General features: G+C 45.3%; 1 protein-coding gene across 2 annotated transcripts in view; it reads right to left on the reverse strand.

The window, feature by feature from the left end:
* The window catches only part of NME7 (NME/NM23 family member 7), a 169,711-nt gene that overhangs the window by 103,204 nt on the left and 47,277 nt on the right, over positions 1-19,230 (reverse strand). For both annotated transcript variants that reach the window (XM_073308141.1, XM_073308130.1), the window contains 2 exons: positions 9,528-9,638; positions 3,459-3,509 (listed from right to left, as the gene is read on the reverse strand). In XM_073308141.1, coding sequence (XP_073164242.1) covers positions 3,459-3,509; positions 9,528-9,638 — 162 coding nt within the window. The remainder of the gene's footprint in view (positions 1-3,458; positions 3,510-9,527; positions 9,639-19,230) is intronic.

Below are 19,230 nucleotides of genomic sequence, written 5' to 3' on the forward strand. Positions count from 1 at the left end.
ATACTGGGTGGGATAAGGCAGGGGCAGCGGAGGCAGAAGACCACTAGTGAGCCATTCCTTCTTTCCAGTTGTGCTCCTTCCACCTTGTGACACATTGGTGTCCTTCTAACAGACTCTACTCAGCCTGTAAATTTTTCCTCATTAAAGCAACATGAGTACTCCTATTAGAAACCTCCGCCTCCTTCATCCACCTCTACACACCTCTAAATCCTCTTATCCAGTACTTGCCATCCTGACAATTAGATTCTCTCTCACAGAGGGGGACACACTCAACCTGTACCTGCTCCCTCACATCTGAGAGAGGCCTTGCATCAAAAATGTGTGTTACCTCAAAATATTCACTCCACCATGTGCTTCTTCCCTGTGAGACATGGAGGGGACTCTAATCTCTGCCCCTCACTAAAATGGGAAACTGAATTCTAGTGAAAGTGGTCCCTCTTAGCCTTGCTAATCATCTGTGATTAAGGTAAAAAGTAAGATAAGACAAAAATATACTGTATGTAATTTTATAACTATAATTTGTTTACCACAGGCAATGCACTCAGTGCTGTACAAGCCACAGAGATAAAGACAATCCCTTCGTTGCAGACTGCTGCAGTCTTTCCATTGAAAGAGACAGACTGAGAAGTCAATATATACTGGGAAATACAGAGCAGGGAAAAGAAAGTTGTTTGTCGCTTTTTATATTGCAAACTCACAATTTCTTGGTGTCATGGAAGTCATCAGATATTGGGGGAAGATTTGAATAAAGAGAAGGTGATGTGAGGAAAACATAAGGAATGCATGGTTAAAGACTCAAAAACTAGGAAATCCCAAAGTTAAGTTTGAATACATGTAACTTTAATTCTTCTCCCTTGAACATATACATCATGATATAGCTTTCAGTTCACAGTCGCATACTATCATCTCTGCAGCAACCCCTCATTCAGTTTGAAGGCTGGATGCTGCACAATGAATGAAAAAGTTGTGCGAGGTTTTTTTTATTCAGTTATTGTTATGGTTATATTTTTTATGGCTTATAGACAAATACAGACAGACAAAAAATAATTTCTGAAAAGCTCCATATTTCTTTAAAAAACTACTGTGCAATCCATTTACATTAATACATATGTAAAATATGAAATTTAACATTCTTAACATTTAATCCCCAAAAAGTTAATAGCTACTTTTCTCTGCTATTCAGTAAACCATCATCAACTACCTATCTTTTCAATTAAATCTGAAAGTCCAGTTTATGCAACACTATAATAAACCTCTAATAAAATGCTATATGTAATTGGGTATGAGAATTTACATTTTATCAGCATGAGGATGCTTTTTTGGTTCACTTACTGTAGCAAAATCCCATACAACAGATATCAGGTTTTGCTGGATGGCAGACAGAGTACATCATAGTGAATAGAGGGCTTACAGTTTCTCAGCCTGCTGCTAGTTTAGCAATCCATAAAATAACACTACAGACAGAAATCTTGTTCATTTATAAACTTATTGAAGCAGACTTGTTCAGCCAAGAAAAAATGACAACTCTTTGTTTTCCTAGAATCTATACTATAGTCTGACATTTCCTAGGGTCATTTCTCTACAGTGGACAGAAGAAAACAACCTGCACCTACAGAAACCGATTGCTGCTCCTAGAATTAGGTGACAATTTCTATATTCCCAATGCTCAGGAACCTCATGACAGTGCTGCACTTGGCTCTGTCAGTTGCAATTTCTTGTTCTGCATGACCAAAAACATAAGCATGTCTACACGGTGGACTTTAAAGCACTGCTGCAGCAGCGCTTTAACGTGGCTGCAAAAAAGGTGGCTGTAAAAAAAACCTACCCACATCCGTGAGGGGAATAGCTCCCAGCGCTACCTACACTGTCATTTTACAGCGCTGAAACTTGCGTCGCTCAGAGGGGTGTTTTTTCACACCCCGAGCGAGGAAAGTTTCAGTGCTGTAAGTGGCAGCGTAGACAAGCCCTAACTAGGGTTGACCTGAACCAATTACACTGTGATAATAGCTGTTAACCTGGGTCCAGACTCAGGAATATATTAGCTACCCCACCTTCTTTGCTAATCAGATAAAGCCTATGTGTAAATAACAAATAGCATTTATCCATTATGCACTGTAGCGGGGTGTTCACCCTGCTCCAGCCCTGAAAGGGTTAAAACAGCCCTGGTAGAGGGCTGCCCTGGGAAGCCAACAGTAAAAGCAGCCCTGGAGAGGAAGCAGCTGGGGAAAGAGGAGGAGAGGCTGGGGGAAGCTGAGTGAATAGCTGATCACAGCTGTAGCCAGCTCAGTCAGGGCCCAGTTGGCCCTTATAAGAGGACTGCGGGCCAGGAGCTGAGAGACTCTCACTGCTGTGGGAGCAAGGTACCTGAAGTGAAGCAGTGCTGGGGAAGGGCAAAGGGAGCTGGGAAGCTCCAGCCTGGTAAACCCCCAGGCTGCAGGCCTTGTTGAAGGCCTACAAAAGGTACTGGGGCTATAGAAGTGCAGCCTGGGAATAGGCAGAGGCAGCTGATCCTAACCTCTTGCCAATGATGAGTGGCCATTACAGACTGCAGTCTGCCCCAGTGAACAGGGGCTAGATGATGACTGGCAGTAGCCACTGAGGCAAGGTGGGTTTAGAGGGTTGGGGGTTCCTCTGGGAGGGGAGACCAGAGTGTGGGGGTACTGCTGGGGCAGAACTCCAGGGTAAAGGGCACCTGGGTCCAGGAGGGACACGGGGCCAGTGGTAGGTGAGACACAGGCCTACAGAGGGCGCACTGTAAGCTGGAAAAGAGGTAAATTCCCAGACGACCAGCAGGAGGCGCCACACCGATGAATTGTCGCTTTGCTACATGCATCCTAATTAAACTTGATGCATGAGGAAACTGGAAGATTTTATACAGCTACATACACACAAATATATAAATATTTTCATCCAGCGTTTATGGAGAGATCAAGTATTTCATAGTTTCATGCAATATGAAACAGAAGAGCTACACAGAGTTCTGTATCTTGTCCAAGACCAGCCATATATAAGATATGTGCCCCAGGTGCCACACTTTTTGAAATACTTGAGCTTTTGCATATTTGCTACCAGAAGGGTATCCAGGACTGGATGGTACTCTGCAATTCTCACTGATTGCAAGCCATATTCTGTATCTGGAGAGTCTCCTTCTCATGCTTCTTTTTAGCTAGGGTCATTTTCACATCTCATAGGGTGGATGCATTCATTGGTGCTCGATGGGGCATGGGACTGTGGAACTGGGCACCGGACAGCTAGGCCCATCTTAGGAGGAAGTTGGATGGGGTCCCCACACAAAACTTTGCATAGGCTCCCTTGAAACTTAAGCCCAGTTCTGTTTTTGCCACATTCTTGTAGTGTCACAGGCATGTGAAATGAATGCCATGCACTGTAAAGAAATTTCTCCAGGACAATCTTTTCCTGTACAGTAAGTGAACATAACCTCAAAAGTATGTACGTACTTGTAAAAGGGCTTTGATTGATGGTCTACATGGAGATCCATTGCTTCTTTCCTAGAAAAGATTTTAAAAAATCCTGCATGAACCATTAATGAACAATTATATAATAATGTGCCTATGTGGGAAGTTTCTTCCCAATACCAGGTAGTTCGTGGGTGGCTTATGCCCTAAAGCATCAGGGTTAACATACCTCATACATTTTTATCGTAACAAGTGCAACTCTGAATATTCCTTTTACCCAGAAAAATTGATAATCCTCTGGGTCCTCTTTCGAATTCTACTAAGCTCTTGGCTTCTATGGAATCTTGTAGGAATGAGTTCTACAGTTCACAACACATGGTGTGTAAGAGCATTCCCTTCCAGTAGTTTTAAATGTGTTGCTTCTCAAACTCTCTAACTGTAGCTATGTTTTTGTATTATGACGAAGGGCAAATAGGAGCACCATAGCCACCTTCCTTCTACCATTTGCTATTTTACAGTTTTCATATTCAACCTCAGATTGGACATGCCTGTCAATCTATTCATCCAGGTAGAGCAGCAGCTAATTTGCCTCACTCTAACTGGTTTACTTGCCCAGACTAGACTTTTTGTTGTCCTGGAATGCCAGACAATAGGATTTTTCATAAACTGGTTTCTACCTAATGTTTGCAAGTGTTGTTCCAGGACACAAAATATCACAGTGCTCTCCAGATTTCAGGAGGACTTTTGTTTGTTTGCTTGGTTTGGTTTTTTTAAACATGGAGAAAGTGTTCCCCCAGGACTTCCCCACTTTTGGAAACTCACTACAGCTTTGTGTTTTCCTGTAGGTACACACCAACTGCCACATTCTGCTTCCTTGCCACTTGACTGAGGTGCTGTAATGCAGTGGTTTTCAACCTTGTCATGCAATTGAACCAGTTTACCAGACTAAGATCTCAGTTGTACCAGCCAGTGACTTTCTCATCACATCCTCACCTGTGATTAACAACCTCCTCTCCTCCCTACTTTAGGGCTATATTCTGTAGCTGCTCCATGTGTGTAACTCCTGTTGGCTCTACCGGGATTTCTGCATGTGGAGTGGCTAGAGAATTCATGCATGGTCTCTAGGTCCAGCCTAGATGCTGGGCGGCTTCTTAACTTCAATTCAAAAGTGCACGCTCTAATCCATAATGGGTCTGTCTTTATTCTGAATTCTGGAGAGCACCAGATTCTGAGGCTATGATGTGGCAAAATCCAAATTCTCTTGGGGATTAGAGCTAGCACAACTGAAGACAGGCAATGGCTGAACAACAATGCTCAGACCACAGGCTAAGTCAGGAGTTCACTATTAAGATGAGGAGTGAAGTTGCAGTGAGGCTCGTGGACAAGGCAAACACCAGTGACAGGAGCTTGAAATAGCACTGGAGGAAACCATGCTGTTGTGTACTTCTCTATTAACTACCCATCTGGAAACATTGTCTTTGTAAACAAAGACAGTTCTGTGAATTTTTAGTCTCCATGACTCCACTCATATTGCTGAGAACCGGATGCGGTTATCAGCACAATTTTTAGAACACAGAAACCAAGACTACACAAATGCACAGTGTGGTTACATCTTTAAAATGACTTCCCATGTCCACTCATTTTTCAGTACATCAGTGTTTAAACTAACTTCTATGAAGACAAGGAGGGAAAAAAGAGAAATGTGAGACACAAGAACTACAGTTACAGTTACAGTCACTGGGCCCGATCCTGCAGTCCTTACTCCAAGTGGGTGAATAATTTCTAATGAAGACTTTATTTGAAGAATTTAATTTCTCACTCTTCACAGTTCATGATTTTCTCCAATTTATACATTAGTCAAATTTCAGGTCTGTAGCTTATAGTTCACTGCAAGTATCTGACATTCAAAATTTGAGCCATTTTAACTGGACAGGTCTTGTGGTATGTTTCTGTTTATTGACTGGAGGAGTGTAGTTTTCAGAAGGAAGCTTTTTATGTGAATACTCATTATGTCAAATCAAAAACTAATTTTCCACAAATATTCTAAATATTTGCTTAAAATTCCCTATTATGGCAGTAATTCCTGCCAGTAAGCTATTCACTAGAATATTCATGGAAAGTGTATAAAAATGGGGCATGAACCCAGCCTAAGCTACATAATGTATAAATCTGAACAAATATTTGTGGATATTTTTTCAAAATATTTGCTCAGCCCTACTGCTTAGTCAAAAATCTCGTATGGCATTTAACAAATATAAAACCAATCTTGCTAGCTATAACCCTAGTTCCCATTAGAACATGGAAAGTTGCATTCATCTTGGACAATGAGCTGATTTGAGACGTGATTAGCTGAAAATATTGGAGAACTGACCTATCAAAGCAGGCGTCTGCCCTTGATTTCATACCTAAGCAAGGGTTTTACAAAAGCTGTGAATCAAGTTAACAGGGTCTGCCAGGCAAATGGCAGCAATAAGTCCCTTTTTACAAAAAGGGGGGGGGGGGCGGCAAAGGGGGGGGAACAGAAGCTGAAGCTGATCTGGACAAGCCATCCTAGAGGGATATTTGGGATTGGGACTTTGACATTACTATATGCTATCACTAAAAATACAGTGCAAGTCCAAGGGACAAAAGTACAGGGTATTGTGAAAACCACAAATACCCAGCCACCATTTTAGATTCATCCCACATCACTGTCCAATTATGGTTTCATTAATAATAATTTTGCAGGGCAGGCAAGGAACTTTTCTAAACGAAAGGTAATAAAAATGTACATCTCATATAAACTGCTTGGATTTCTTTTCCTCAAGGTAAGCTAAATCCAAAATATATAAAGTGGTTCAACAGAGATTCAGTTATCAGAGAAACTGACACACAAGGAAGCACCCAGCGCTCGAGGAGCAACATGCCAAGACAGCAGAAGTTAAGTCAGGCCACAAAATGGTTCATATTAACAGAAGACTGGAGGGTTGAGAGGGCTGCATTCAAGAACTGGAACTGTGTGGCAGGTTCTGGGGACTGGCATAGTCACAGACAGCAATATGTGATTACTGGAGAGGTGGTCTAGCACTGTCCTACCACTACCTCAGAGGGCAGACAAGATAACGGAATTCCTCCCTGTCTCGTACTGGAACCACAAGATGCAAGAGTAAGAATCCTGTGAGAATGATTTTTTCTCTCAAAGAGATGTTGGAGTAGAGAGGTATGACACAGCTGTAGCTGAGGAGCAGTGCAGTGACTTTGGGGAAATCCTTCATGGTAGATCTACCAACTCTACCTTTCTTTTTTCCCCAGCATGCCCTCTTCTCCAAATTTTGCTGCTCAGGAACATGGGGGGGGGACACAAGGTAGAGGGTTCAAAATCCACGCATGGGCTGGTGCTGGGCCTGGCCCTGGCTCTGTCCTGACTTGTGCCCCACAGGGTGTGGCGTGTCTGGGGAGCTCCACAGCCATGGTAGAAGGAGCAAGGCTCTGTGTTCCTAAAGCCAAATCTTGACTTTATAACTTGACTTTAGTAAGGCTTTTGATACTGTCTCGCATGACCTTCTCATAAACAAAGTAGGCAAATACAACCTAGATGGAACTACTACAAGATGAGTGCATAACTGGTTGGAAAACCATTCCCAGAGAGTAATCAACAGTGGTTCACAGTCAAACTGGAAGGACATACTGAGTGGGGTGCCATAGGAATCAGTTCTGGGTCCGGTTCTGTTCAATATCTTCATCAATGATTTAGATAATGGCATAGAGAATACACTTTGCAGATGATATCAAGCTGTGAGGGGTTGCAAGTGCTTTGGAGGATAGGATTAAAATTTAAAATGAGCTGGACAAACTGGAGAAATGGTCTGATGTAAATAGGATAAAATTCAATAAGAACAAATGCAAAGTACTCCACTTAGAAAGGAACAATCAGTTGCACACATACAAAATGTGAAATGACTGCCTAGGAAGGAATATGATAGAAAGGAATCGGAGGGTCATAGTGGATCACAAGCTAAATATGAGTCAACAGTGTAACACTGCTGGAAAAAAACAAAAACCCCATCATTCTGGGATGTACTAGCAGGAGTGTTGTACGCAAAACACGAGAAGTAATTCTTCTGCTCCACTCTGTGCTGATTAGGTCTCAACTGGAGGAGTGTTTCCAGTTCTGGGCCCCACATTTCAGGAAAGATGTGGACAAATTGGAGAAAGTTCAGAGAACACCAACAAAAATGATTAAAGGTCTAGAAAACATGACCCATGGGAAGATTGAAAAAATTGGGTTTGTTTAGTCTGGAGAAGAGAAGACTGAGAAGGGACATGATAACAATTTTCACATACATAAAAGTTTGTTACAAGGAGGAAGGGAGGTAAATTGCTCTTGTTAGCCTCTGAGGATAGGACAAGAAGAAATGGGCTTAAATTTCAGCAAGAGAGGTTTAGGTTGGACATTAGGAAAAACTTCCTAACTGTCAGAGTGGTTAAAGTTGAGGTCCCTTCCAGTCCTATGATTTTAAGAATATGGATTTATTGCAAGGCAATAACCCAACCACCTTTATAGAATTATACAACAATCAGCAGCTCAGCTTGCATTATGAAGTCAGGTAATACAGGTTAGGGGCAAAGAAACATTATCTGAGTTTTAAATCCATTATATTGATTTCAGTTTTATAAAAGGCATGCACTATATTTACTTACAGTAACACCAATAACATTTGTATACAACATTTTTGTATTACTCAGACATTGTCAGTAATTGAGTCATGGGCAGTCTGGCCTAGTCATTGGATCAAGAGTCTGGCCTAACAGTTAGAGCTGAGTCCAGACCGGGTGGTTCCAGGAGCAAAGCCCAGGGTTGTAGCCAGGAGTCAGCGGCCAAAGCCTAAGCTGAACGATCAACTGGAGTCACAGTCAAAAGGTGGAGCCAAGGGTCTGAGTTTGCCTCATGTTCTCTTGGAGACTTGGATTTCCCATTCCTCATGCTCCTTTTGGCCTGGGCGCCTGTGGGAGGTGGTGGTGGAGCAGAATGTCTGGGAAAGGGATTTTCCGCATACGGTTTCAGAGGGATACATGGAACTCTTCGAACTATCCCAATAGGGGGCTAGAAGTCTCCAGGAGGGCAGATGTCCAGGCCAGGGCCTCCCAAATTAGCAGACTAATAAGAAGTCCTACTTGGGTCTGGTCAGAGGAGAACGACTGGGGCCAAAGCAGGAACAGGAGGCAGCACTAGCTCATGAAACCATGGAACTTGTTATGGTCCCCATCAAACTTATCCTGCATTAAAATCTCCAACTCCCTAGAAGCCAGGGCAACAGATATGGGTGGGACAGCTTGAGCCTGTAGCGCTGCAGTTTGTACTGCAAGACCATAAGCTGGGACCATAGGGTCTGCAGGATTCCCAAAACATCCTGCAGCGGGACGACTGCCTCTGAGGAATCCATCTGAAGGGCAGTCCAGCCACTTACCCACCCTTGTTCAATCTTTTGGGTTCCTCAACCTGTCAGTGACTGAGTTGTGGGCAGTCTGGCCTAGTGGTTGCAGCACGACTCTGGCATACCAGTTTGAGCTGAATCCAGACAGAGCAGTTTCAGGAGTGAAGTCAAGGATCATAGCCAGGTGTCAGAGTCCAAAGCCTAAGGGTCAACCAGATTTAAGACAGAAGGTGGAATCGAGGCTCTGAGCTGGGAATCAGAAGTCAAGAAGGAGTTGTGGGGTGGAACAGGAGCAGTCTGGGGCTAGAACAGGAACAAGGCTAGAGAAAGTGGAGGCAAGGGCAGGAACAAACATAGCTATGGGCTAAGAATGCATTGAGCAGCAACTGAACTGCTACTGAGCGTAAGTATCAGTCTGTTCACTCCTTCAGTCAATCAGATGGCTCAATCAGACAGCTTCTATCAGAGCCAGCAGCATTCACTGGATTGCCTAGAGACAGGCTCTGCTGCAGGTTAAGCCCAACAAACATCCTGAATTATGCATCATATGAGAAACCTAGATATGATTATGAAACAGATTATTTTCTTTGCTACTCAGTGGAATAGATCTAATGTTCTGAACAACATGGAATAACTGTGAGGAGACACTTCAGTACAAAATAATCAAATCCTACATGGAATGTTAATAGAGCCTTACCGTGAAAGTACCATCATTTTGGCTTTAGTTATTGTTAACCCAGCATTAATGATGATATCAATTAGGTCTCCAATCTTGGGTACTGCATCAGGTTTAACCAAAGCCAGTGTTCTGAAAAAGCAGAACAAAAAAAATTTGGAATTTTCATTCTTTAGGAAAAGACAAAGTTAAAGTTACACTTAAAGAAAAAAGCCTCACAAAAGGAAATACAGAAATGCACAGTTACAGTCATCCAACAATTTTACCTCAGTCCTTACTGACCTTCCAACCAGCACAGGCATATCTTTCATGTACGATGGAGGCATTAAAACCTTAAAAAAATGGTTATCTACCTTTTCATAACTGTTGTTCTTTGAGATGCGTTGCTCATGTCCATCTCATTCTAGGCGTGTGCATGCTCATGTGCACAGTCCTTGGAGATTTGTGCCTTAGCGGTACCCGTAGGGTAGGCTGTAGTGCCCTCGAGTGCCGCGCTCATGTGCTTGTATATTAGGCGATGCCGACCCTGTGCATTCTCAGTTCCTTCTTGCTGGCAACTCTGACAAAGGAGCAGGAAGGCAGGTAATGGAATGGACATGAGCAACACATCTCGAAGAACAGTTATGAAAAGGTAGGTAACCGGTTTTTCTTCAAGTGCTTGCTCAAGTCTATTCCATTCTAGGCGACTCACAAGTAGTATCCTCAGAAGTGGGCTCAGAGCTCACAATTTAGCGGCTTGGGCATAGTGGATAAGTGCATAATGGGACATGAACATGTGGATGGACAACCAGGTGGCCACACTACAGATGTCCTGGATAGGCACTTGGGCTAGGAAAACTGCCAAAGAGGCTTGCGCCCTGGTTGAGTGGGTTGTGACAATCGCCGGAGGTGGCTCCTTCACCTGATCGTAACACCAGTGAATGCAAGCAGTGATCCAAGAAGAAATTCTTTGAGCAGACACTGGACGACCTTTCATCCTGTCGGCCACCACAATGAATTGCGTCTATTTGCAGAATGGCTTGGTTCTTTCAATATAGGAGGCTAGCACCCTCATGACATCTAGAGAATGCAATCTACACTCCTCCTCCAATTTATGAGGCTTTGGAAAAGACAGGTAAGTAAATGTCCCCTAGCCCATATGAAACTGCGAGACCACCTTGGGCAGGAAAGCTGGGTGTGGCTGCAGCTGGACCTTGTCTTTGTAGAAGACTGTATAGGGTGGTTTCGAGGTAAGCGCTCTAATCTCTGAGACCCGGCAGGTGGATGTTATCACAACTAGGAACGCGATCTTCCAGGACAGGAGAAGGACAGAGCAAGAAGCCAGAGGCCCGAAGCGGGGTCCTGTGAGCCGTGACAGCACAACATTCAGGTCCCAGGGAAGAATGAGGTCCCTGACATGTGGGTAGAGACACTTGAGGCCCTTGAAGACCTGGCAGTCGTATCCCAGGCAAAAACAGACCTACCCTCCAGCGGCGGATGGAAGACCGAAATAGCAGCCAAGTGGACCTTGACAGATGAAAGGGACAGGCCTTAGAACTTGAGATGCAGAAGATAGTCCATGATCAACTGCTGCGAGGCCCGCTCAGCCCGAATACCTTTATCCAAGGTCCAATAAGTGAACCACTTCCATTTGGCTAGGTAGGATGCTCTGGTAGAGGGCTTTCTGCTACCCAATAAGTCCTGCTGGACAGCTGCTGAGCACTCTGGCTCCTCCGAATTTAACCATGCATCAGCCAAGGTGTCAGGTGCAGTCCTGCCAGGTTTGGATGAAGGAGACTGCCGTGGTTTTGGGACAGCAGGTCCGGCCTGAGCAGCAGCTGTAACAGAGCAACCAACGAGAGGTCCGGCAGCGTGCTGAACTAGTGCCGGCATGGTCAAGCTGGTACTATGAGGATCACCTTCGCCCTGTCCTGCCTGATTTTGATGAGGACTCTGTGAATCAGCAACACCAGAGGGAAGATGTACAATAGAGCCCCCGACCATGGGAGCAGAAAAGCGTCCGACAGGGAGCCACTGTTTATCCCCCAAATCAAGCAGAAAACATGGCAATTCCTGTTCTGCCAGGATGTGAACAGGTCCACCTAGGGAGTTCACCTTCCAGAGGTGGGGAAGTTGGCCACTTTCAGATGGAGAGACCATTCATGGCGAGACGAGACGGTCCTGCTGAGGCGAACTGTCAAAGTGTTCCTGGGCTTCGGGGAGGTGTGAGGCTACAAGATGGATATTGTGTTATACACAGAAGTCCCAAAGCCGGAGGGCTTCCTGGCAAAGGGCAGACAACCTGTCCCCACCTTGCTTGTTGATACAGAACATAGTCACTGTATTGTCCATTAGGACCTGGACCACCCTGCTTTTTATGTGAGGTAGGAAGGCTTGACAGCCCAGGAGAACCACTTTGAGCTCCCTGATGTTGATCTATAGGGAGCAATCGTGACTCGACCAACGACCTGATGTGCTGAGATCGCCCAGGTAGGCTCGCCTCCCCAGGTTCGAGGCATCAGAGACGAGGGTCACGGACAGGGACGGAGTCATGAAGGGAACCTCCTCCAACACCGATGCAGGATTCCACCACCAAGTGAGTGATGACATTCCATGGTCTGGGACCCTGACCACAGGGTCCACACTGTGTCGGTTGGGGACGTAGACTGACACCAGCCATGCCTGCAGGGGCCTGAAGCAGAGCCATATGTGCCGGACCACTAAGTGGAGGCTGCCATGTAGGCACGTGTGAGAGGGTGGGCTTGCATGCACGAGATCAGGTCTGCCATGGCTTGGAACTGAGCTTCAGGAGGAAGGCTCTGGCCTGAGTAGAGTCAAGGATTGCTCCAATGAACTCTATGCGTTGTACAGGCATTAGGGTTGATTTTTTTCTCGTTTATCAACAGGTCCAGGCTGCAACAAGTGGAGCAAACTAGATCAAGATATCACCGCACCTGATCTCAGGACCGACCCTTTATTAGCCAGTCATCGAGGTACGGATAAATTTGCACCCCATGTCACCTCAGGTAAATGGCCACCCGTGCTATTTACTTGGTAAACACTCTCGGGGCTGACATGAGACTGAAGCGCAGCGCTGTGAATTGAAAATGGCGGTGGCCCAAAACAGAGGAAACGCCTGTGCCCCAGGAAAGTAGAAATATGGAAGTGTGTGTCCTTCAAGTCAAGGACAGCAAATCAGTCTCCCGGATCCAGGGAGGGAATAATGGAAGCCAGAGAGACCACGCAAAACTAACTTCTTGAGAGATTTGTTGAGGAGAAGCAGGTCCAGAATGGGTCTGAGGGCCCCTTTTGCTTTTGGGATTAGGAAATAATGGGAGTAGAACCCCTTACCCCTCAAGTCTGGAGGGACCTCTTCTACTGCCCACAGGCGTCAGAGGCTCTCGACTTCTGGAAGGAGGAGTTGCTCGTGAGAAGGGTCCCTGAAGAGGGAAAGGGAAGGGGGGCAGTAGGGAGGGTCGGCCACAGGGTGTAGCCCGAAGATGATATGTTGAGCAACCAACGGTCCGAGGTCAGCCGCAATCAGGAGGACCAGAAGGGGTGCAGGCGGTTGAGGAAAGAGCAGGGGGGTGGATTCTGGAAAGTGACTGGGGCATCATCTTCGGGCGCATCCTCAAAATGCCTGCTTCTGGCTTCCTTGGCCTCTGAAAGAATCAGGATGGGTAGAGGAACGGAAAGACAAAGGGCGATGCCATTTAAATCCTTTGTCTCTGTCCTCCTTTTTGTAGGAGCTGGACCAAAGGATACCCCAGGACCTCAATGGAGGCAGAGGCGGTGGGGGACGGAAAGGCTTTCTAGCCTGCTGAGGGGTGTGTAGGCCCAAGGAGCTGAGGGTGGTCTTTAAGGCCATGGAGCCATGCATCGGTCAGCTCCGAAAAGATCTCTGATCCCTCAAATGGAAGGTCTTGAACAATAGTCTGCATCTCCTGGGAGAGCGCAGAGGACTGTAACTAGGAGCTGCACCTCATGATCACCGCAGAAGTGACCACCCTGGCTACTGAATCCAAGGCCATATGGAGGGTGCCTCTTACCACCGCTCTGCCCTCATCCACCAAGGCAGTGAACTCCTGGGCTCGGTCTTGTGGGACTCCTTGAATTTGCTGATAGAGTCCCACAGGTTGAAGTTGTACCTGCCTAGCAGGGCCTGATGGTTAGACATGCGAAATTGCAGGCTGACTGTCAAATAAATTTTCCTGCCAAACAAGTCCAGCCTCTTGACATCTATTTTTCAGTGTGCCGCTTGCCTGGCCCTTTTGTTGATGGTGGACACAACCAGGGATCCCACTGGAGGGTGGGTGACAGGTACTCAAAACCCTTTGCGGAGACATAGTACTTCTCTTCCGCCTTCTTAGAGGTAGGCAAAATGGAAAAGGGGGTCTGCCATAATTATTTAGCAATTTTAAGGACCCCTGGAGGGATGGGCTGTGCAACCCAGGCCAGGGTAGTAGAGGATATGACATTAAAGAGGTCGTCAGACTCCTCCGCTAGCTCCTCGACCTCCAAGTTCAGGTTGGCAGCCACCCTTTTGAGCAGGGCCTGGTGCTCCTTGAAATCATGCGTGGCACCGTTCGCTTGTGAGGGGCCTGCCACCGCTTCATCTGGAGACGATGAAGATGACTTCACAGCAGGGGGAAGGGCAGCTTCCCCTTGCTCATCCCAGGATGGCTCCTGGGGTGTCGGGGCCCACTGTGTTGCACCCACATCTGATTCGGCACTGTGCTCTGACTCAGGTGCTGGAGGCGGCTTGTCCAATGCGGCCTGGGAGGAACAGTGGGAGTATGGGACTGGCCTAACAGGTACACCCCATGGGCTCCAGTGCTGCCTCTGAATGGGCCATTTCCCCTGCCTCCACGCCACCACCGCAGGAACCGCGCTGGTCTCGCCTTTTATAGTTGACGGTCTGAACTCCCCTTCAAACTCGGACCATTGCCTGTTCGGTGACCAGGGCAGAGCCGTAGATGCCTGCATCTGCCGACGGACCCTCGTCTGCAACTGGTAAGGAGAGGGCGAGGACTGGTGCCTGCCCAAAGAGTGGTACCGGGGAGCTGGAGACGGGTGCCGCAAACGGGAACAATCCCGCACCGGGGGGATTGACACCTGGGAGACCGCCTAAGTGATATAGATCTGCACCATGGTGAACTCTGGCCGGAAGCCAGACGGTACAATGGGTACGGGGATCGGCGTTGTGACTCAGGTGTTCCATGCCTTGCAGGCAGAGACCTTGGCAGCAGGGACCTGTGTCTTCTAACTGGGGACCCAGGCCACGGTGATGGGGATCAACGTCTATGGACCAGGGATGCGCTGCTGCTTTAGGGGGCAGTCCCATAACTGGCTTGCCCATAGATGCTGGGGCTTTGGTTGGTTCCATCGCATGGCTTGGTGTCTGTGATGGTGGCTGGCCTACATCCTCTTTGGCCACCAGGCCCACTCCAGGCACAGATGACCCTACTAGGGGATGGGACCCCATGCCGCTCCCAGGAGTCAGACGTGGGTCCCTGGCTGGACTGGGAGGTCTGACCGCAGCAGTACCCCCGAGCAGCTCCAGTGCAGGTACGTGGCCTGACATAGGTCCTTTGCCCGAAGCCCCCTTTTTCTGTGGTGCCGGTGGGCTCACTGACTTCAACTACTTCTTAGGTACCAGGGAGGGGGAACAGTGTTGGGAGGGTGGCAGTGGTACACTGCGTGCCGACGCCAAGGTGCCGGGCATGGAGTCCGATTGGGACGGCTCCAAGATAGGACAAAGCGCAGCCTTCATGAGGAGAACCCTCAAGTGGATACCCTGCTCCCTTTGAGTTCGAGGGCGAAATTTTTGCAGATCCTGCATTTGTCCTTTCTGTGGGACTGCCCCAAACACTTTAAATAGCTCTCGTGGGGGTCGCTAGTGGGCATCGGCCATCTGCACACTGAGCATGGCTTAAAGCCTGGGGAACGAGGCATGTCCCGCTTTGACGCAAAGTCCCAGCCAAGACTCTTAACCCCTAAACAACTACCCTAACACACAACTTAAAGATCTATGTACCTAACAACTAACACAATAGACTGTAAGAACTGCTAATGCTCCTGCGACCAACCAACCATCACAGGCGGTAAGAAGGAACTGACGGGGCGTAGAGTCAGCAGTGCCTAATATACCAGCACATGAGCACACCATTCAAGAGGGCGCTACAGTCGACCCTATGGGTACTGCTATGGCAAAAATCTCTGACAACTGTGCACATGGGCACGCACACACCTAGAATGGAATCTACATGAGCAAGCACTTGAAGAAGAAGAAGATTTGCCTGTGGCATGGTCAGCCGTACATATGGGATCTCTGTGTCATCTAAAATGTCCAACTTCAGATATGGTAGCATAAAGCTATGCTAAGTCTCACAATAGGGCAATCCTTTATAACCAAAAGTCCATGTACCTTTGGGAGGCTGTCCTGAATGTGGTTACTGCTGAGAATGTGAAAGCCTAATTTTCTGGTGAATGCACAGCACATTGAGATCCTTAGATAGAAGGGGCTATAGAAGTGCAAATAATATATTTATTTGATTTATAAAGTGAAACTATTTCATGCTGGAGGTTGAGATATTTTTCCATCATGTCCTCCCACCCCCATCACACTCCAACAAAGCAAGCTTTAACATCCCATTTGTTCCCTTTTCCCTCTTCCATTTCTGCCTGTTTATTCACACTGCTCTTTATGCATAGAGTGACCTCCCCTGATCAACAAGCAGCTACGCTCTTCCTATTCAAATCCTTCCATAAAAATTGTGCTTCTCGCACAAAGCTTGTAAAAAAAAAAAAAGTGAGATCCTTATTTATTATTTGTATTATAGTAATACCTAGAGGTCCCATCATGCTAGGTACTGTACAGACACAGGGGCTCTCTTCCAAAGAGCAAATAATCTAAAAAGGCAGAATAAAGGAAGCATTATCTCTATTTTATGGATAAGAACTATATTATGAGAGAAATCAAAACAAAAACCTCTAAGCTGTCCAGTTCATCCTGTCTTCTCTGCAATTATCTTTTAGACTCTAAGCACTTGGGAGCCAGGATTCTTTTTATCATTCTCTTTTGTACAGCACCAAGTGCACTGTCAGTACTAAATTCATTATTAATCATAAATAATAAGCAGCATAACAGGAACTCTGTAAAATGACACTGTGTGCTTCCATTATTTAGTCTCACAGTGAGTCAGCATCAACTGTGCTCAAGCTTACAAATCAACAGATGATTTATTTTACCGCCTGTACCAGAAACTGCCTGGAATCTGAAAATCCAGTGAGGCTCTTCTGTCTCTTACACCATCTCCAGCAATAGAAAATATTCAAGACTGAATGTTTCCTTTATAGCAGTGCATCTATATAGAGAAGACAGATGCTGCCAGTTTGCTCGTTTTATTTCACAGCATACTGGAGAAGACAGCTTCTGTGTTCGCTACAATTTGTTCTAACTGGAAATAACATGCTGAAATTAGGGGAAATTGACAAAGTGCCATTCCATTTGCTCTGATCACTAAAAGATATCAAAGTTGCAGATGTTGTGGGGGAAAACATAACACTCTAGGCTTTTACAGAGAATGGACACAGGAAATGCTAGAAGAGAGGTGAAAATTAATCTCACACTCCTGGTGGGGCGGAGGAAGGGATAGACCTAAGCTGCAAAATTCACAGTCAAATGTGAACTTCCCCAAAGATCAGGATGCTCAGATCTGTGGATCTGATTAAGGTGCATGTCTACTGGAAACAGTGCGATGGTGCAGACAAGATTGATCGGTTAAGATGCTAGAAAGGATCAAGTTGTTTAACCAGGAATTTCAATTCAGTTTGAAGCTAGTATTTCCCTTCAGAATGTTTGTCTAGGGTTGTTTTTTGTTTGTGTTGTTGTAGTTATATAGACTATCAGAGAGGAGGGGTTTAATCCTAGAATAATCTGTCATTTACTTTGCTGATTTCAGACTTTGATAAGAGATCCTTAATTGCTAGCAACATGCTGTGAAATAGGATATGGTGAACCCATTATCTTCAGTACTAGCTGAAATAAGCATCTGTCAGGAGTGGGTTGTAATAGTATTTTCAGTGTGTTTTTTATGGAGGTGTGCAGGATATAAAGTGCGATGATCCAGCATGCTGAGGGCTGTTCCTGAGATTGGATTTTGGATCCATGTGATCTAGTTGTAGTTTTAATTAGCATTATGTTTTAGGGGTCCAACATGTGAGTTCACACAAGTGCATTAGGGAGCAATTACATCTGGGAACAAAGGGAAAAGAATTAAAAACTAGACTCGGTTACTTTGTATCACACAGTAAATCTGAATATGAATCTCTTGTGGTTATTGAAAGAAAGATAGTAAGTGATCATAAGAAGGGTATCTGGTGCATAAAACACAATGTATGCTGTGGCTAAAGCTGGTATTTATAGAAGGACTATTACAAGTACAAAATCTAATGCTGTGGAGGGGAGGAAATGTTAAATATGATAAATGACTGACTGGAAGCACATTAATGAATTACCAAATCAGTAAAATAATCTGGTATTTCTGGTTTGTCATGAGCATTCTAATAATTTTTTTAAACCAGTTATGGTTCAATTGTAACATTGAAAGACACACGGTCCTCTTTAAAATAAAATAAAATAAAAATAAGTAAATAAATTAGTCTGAAAAACATTTAACTAAACTAGTGTTAAGCGCCATCTAAGATCACTACAAGTGAAAGATTAGGAGGGAAAATTCTCTATTTTTTCCATTTTATTTACTTTGTGCATTTGACAGCACTGTGTGTTTAGCTAAGTTCCCTAGTCAGTTTCCTTGTTTGCATGGGTCTTTCAGTTAACAGTGGAAAGGGGGAAAAGAAAAAAAGCATTTAAACATACAAATGTGGCTGTAAAGCCAATAAATAAATTGTCTAGGGGACTCAGAGGCAAGTAGAGAACCTGAAACTACTTTCAAATCACTTTTTGGAACTGGATAGATCTTAAGTTGACTGTCCGTATGGGAAAGTTTTAACTTTACGTGCAACTATAAATCAGAAGAAGGACTATATAAAAATCAGCCTTTTTTCTCCCCACACAAAAGATTAATTCCCTGTATGTGTCTGGAGTCACAATGGCTCATTTTACTGACAAAAACAAAGGCCTCAGCTTCAGAAAGTGCAAAATGCTTGATGTGCAGATGCCAGTCTAGCTTGGAGTACTCAATTTTGCACATGCTTCTCTAGTGACCAAAGTATGTGCAAGTTTTCCGAACTTGAGTCTAAGTGTTTCCTTCTGCTAGATGTATGGGCCATGCAGGACTATTACAGAACAAGGTGAAGATTATTCTGCCTCGTGCATCAACAGCATAATTGTCCAGTTGCATGTTTTTTATCTTTGGTGATGCTCATTTCATCCTCTCTTGCAAAACTCCTCTTTTTCCCCTTCTGTCACTGTCATGAAACCTGCACTAAGAACTATCCCTAACAGGCAACTCCCTATAACCAGCCACTTGCCCCCATGCAACATAATCTTGTGTAACCACTGAAAGCCTACCTCTGCTTGGAAACTGGATTTTGCTGGTCCCTTTGGTGATTGCCTAAGGTAGATTTCAATGGATGCCATTTGGTCATTCTGAATAAATTATAACACTGTCTCTTCTACAGCTAAAGATAGGCATGGCAAGTATTATTAACCCCATTTTACAGATGGGGAAATGAGAGATTAAGGGCACAAAGGCACAAAATTTGTACTGTTTTAATATGT

The sequence above is a fragment of the Lepidochelys kempii genome, chromosome 1, assembly GCF_965140265.1.
Source record: "Lepidochelys kempii isolate rLepKem1 chromosome 1, rLepKem1.hap2, whole genome shotgun sequence".
Classification (NCBI taxonomy): domain Eukaryota; kingdom Metazoa; phylum Chordata; order Testudines; family Cheloniidae; genus Lepidochelys; species Lepidochelys kempii.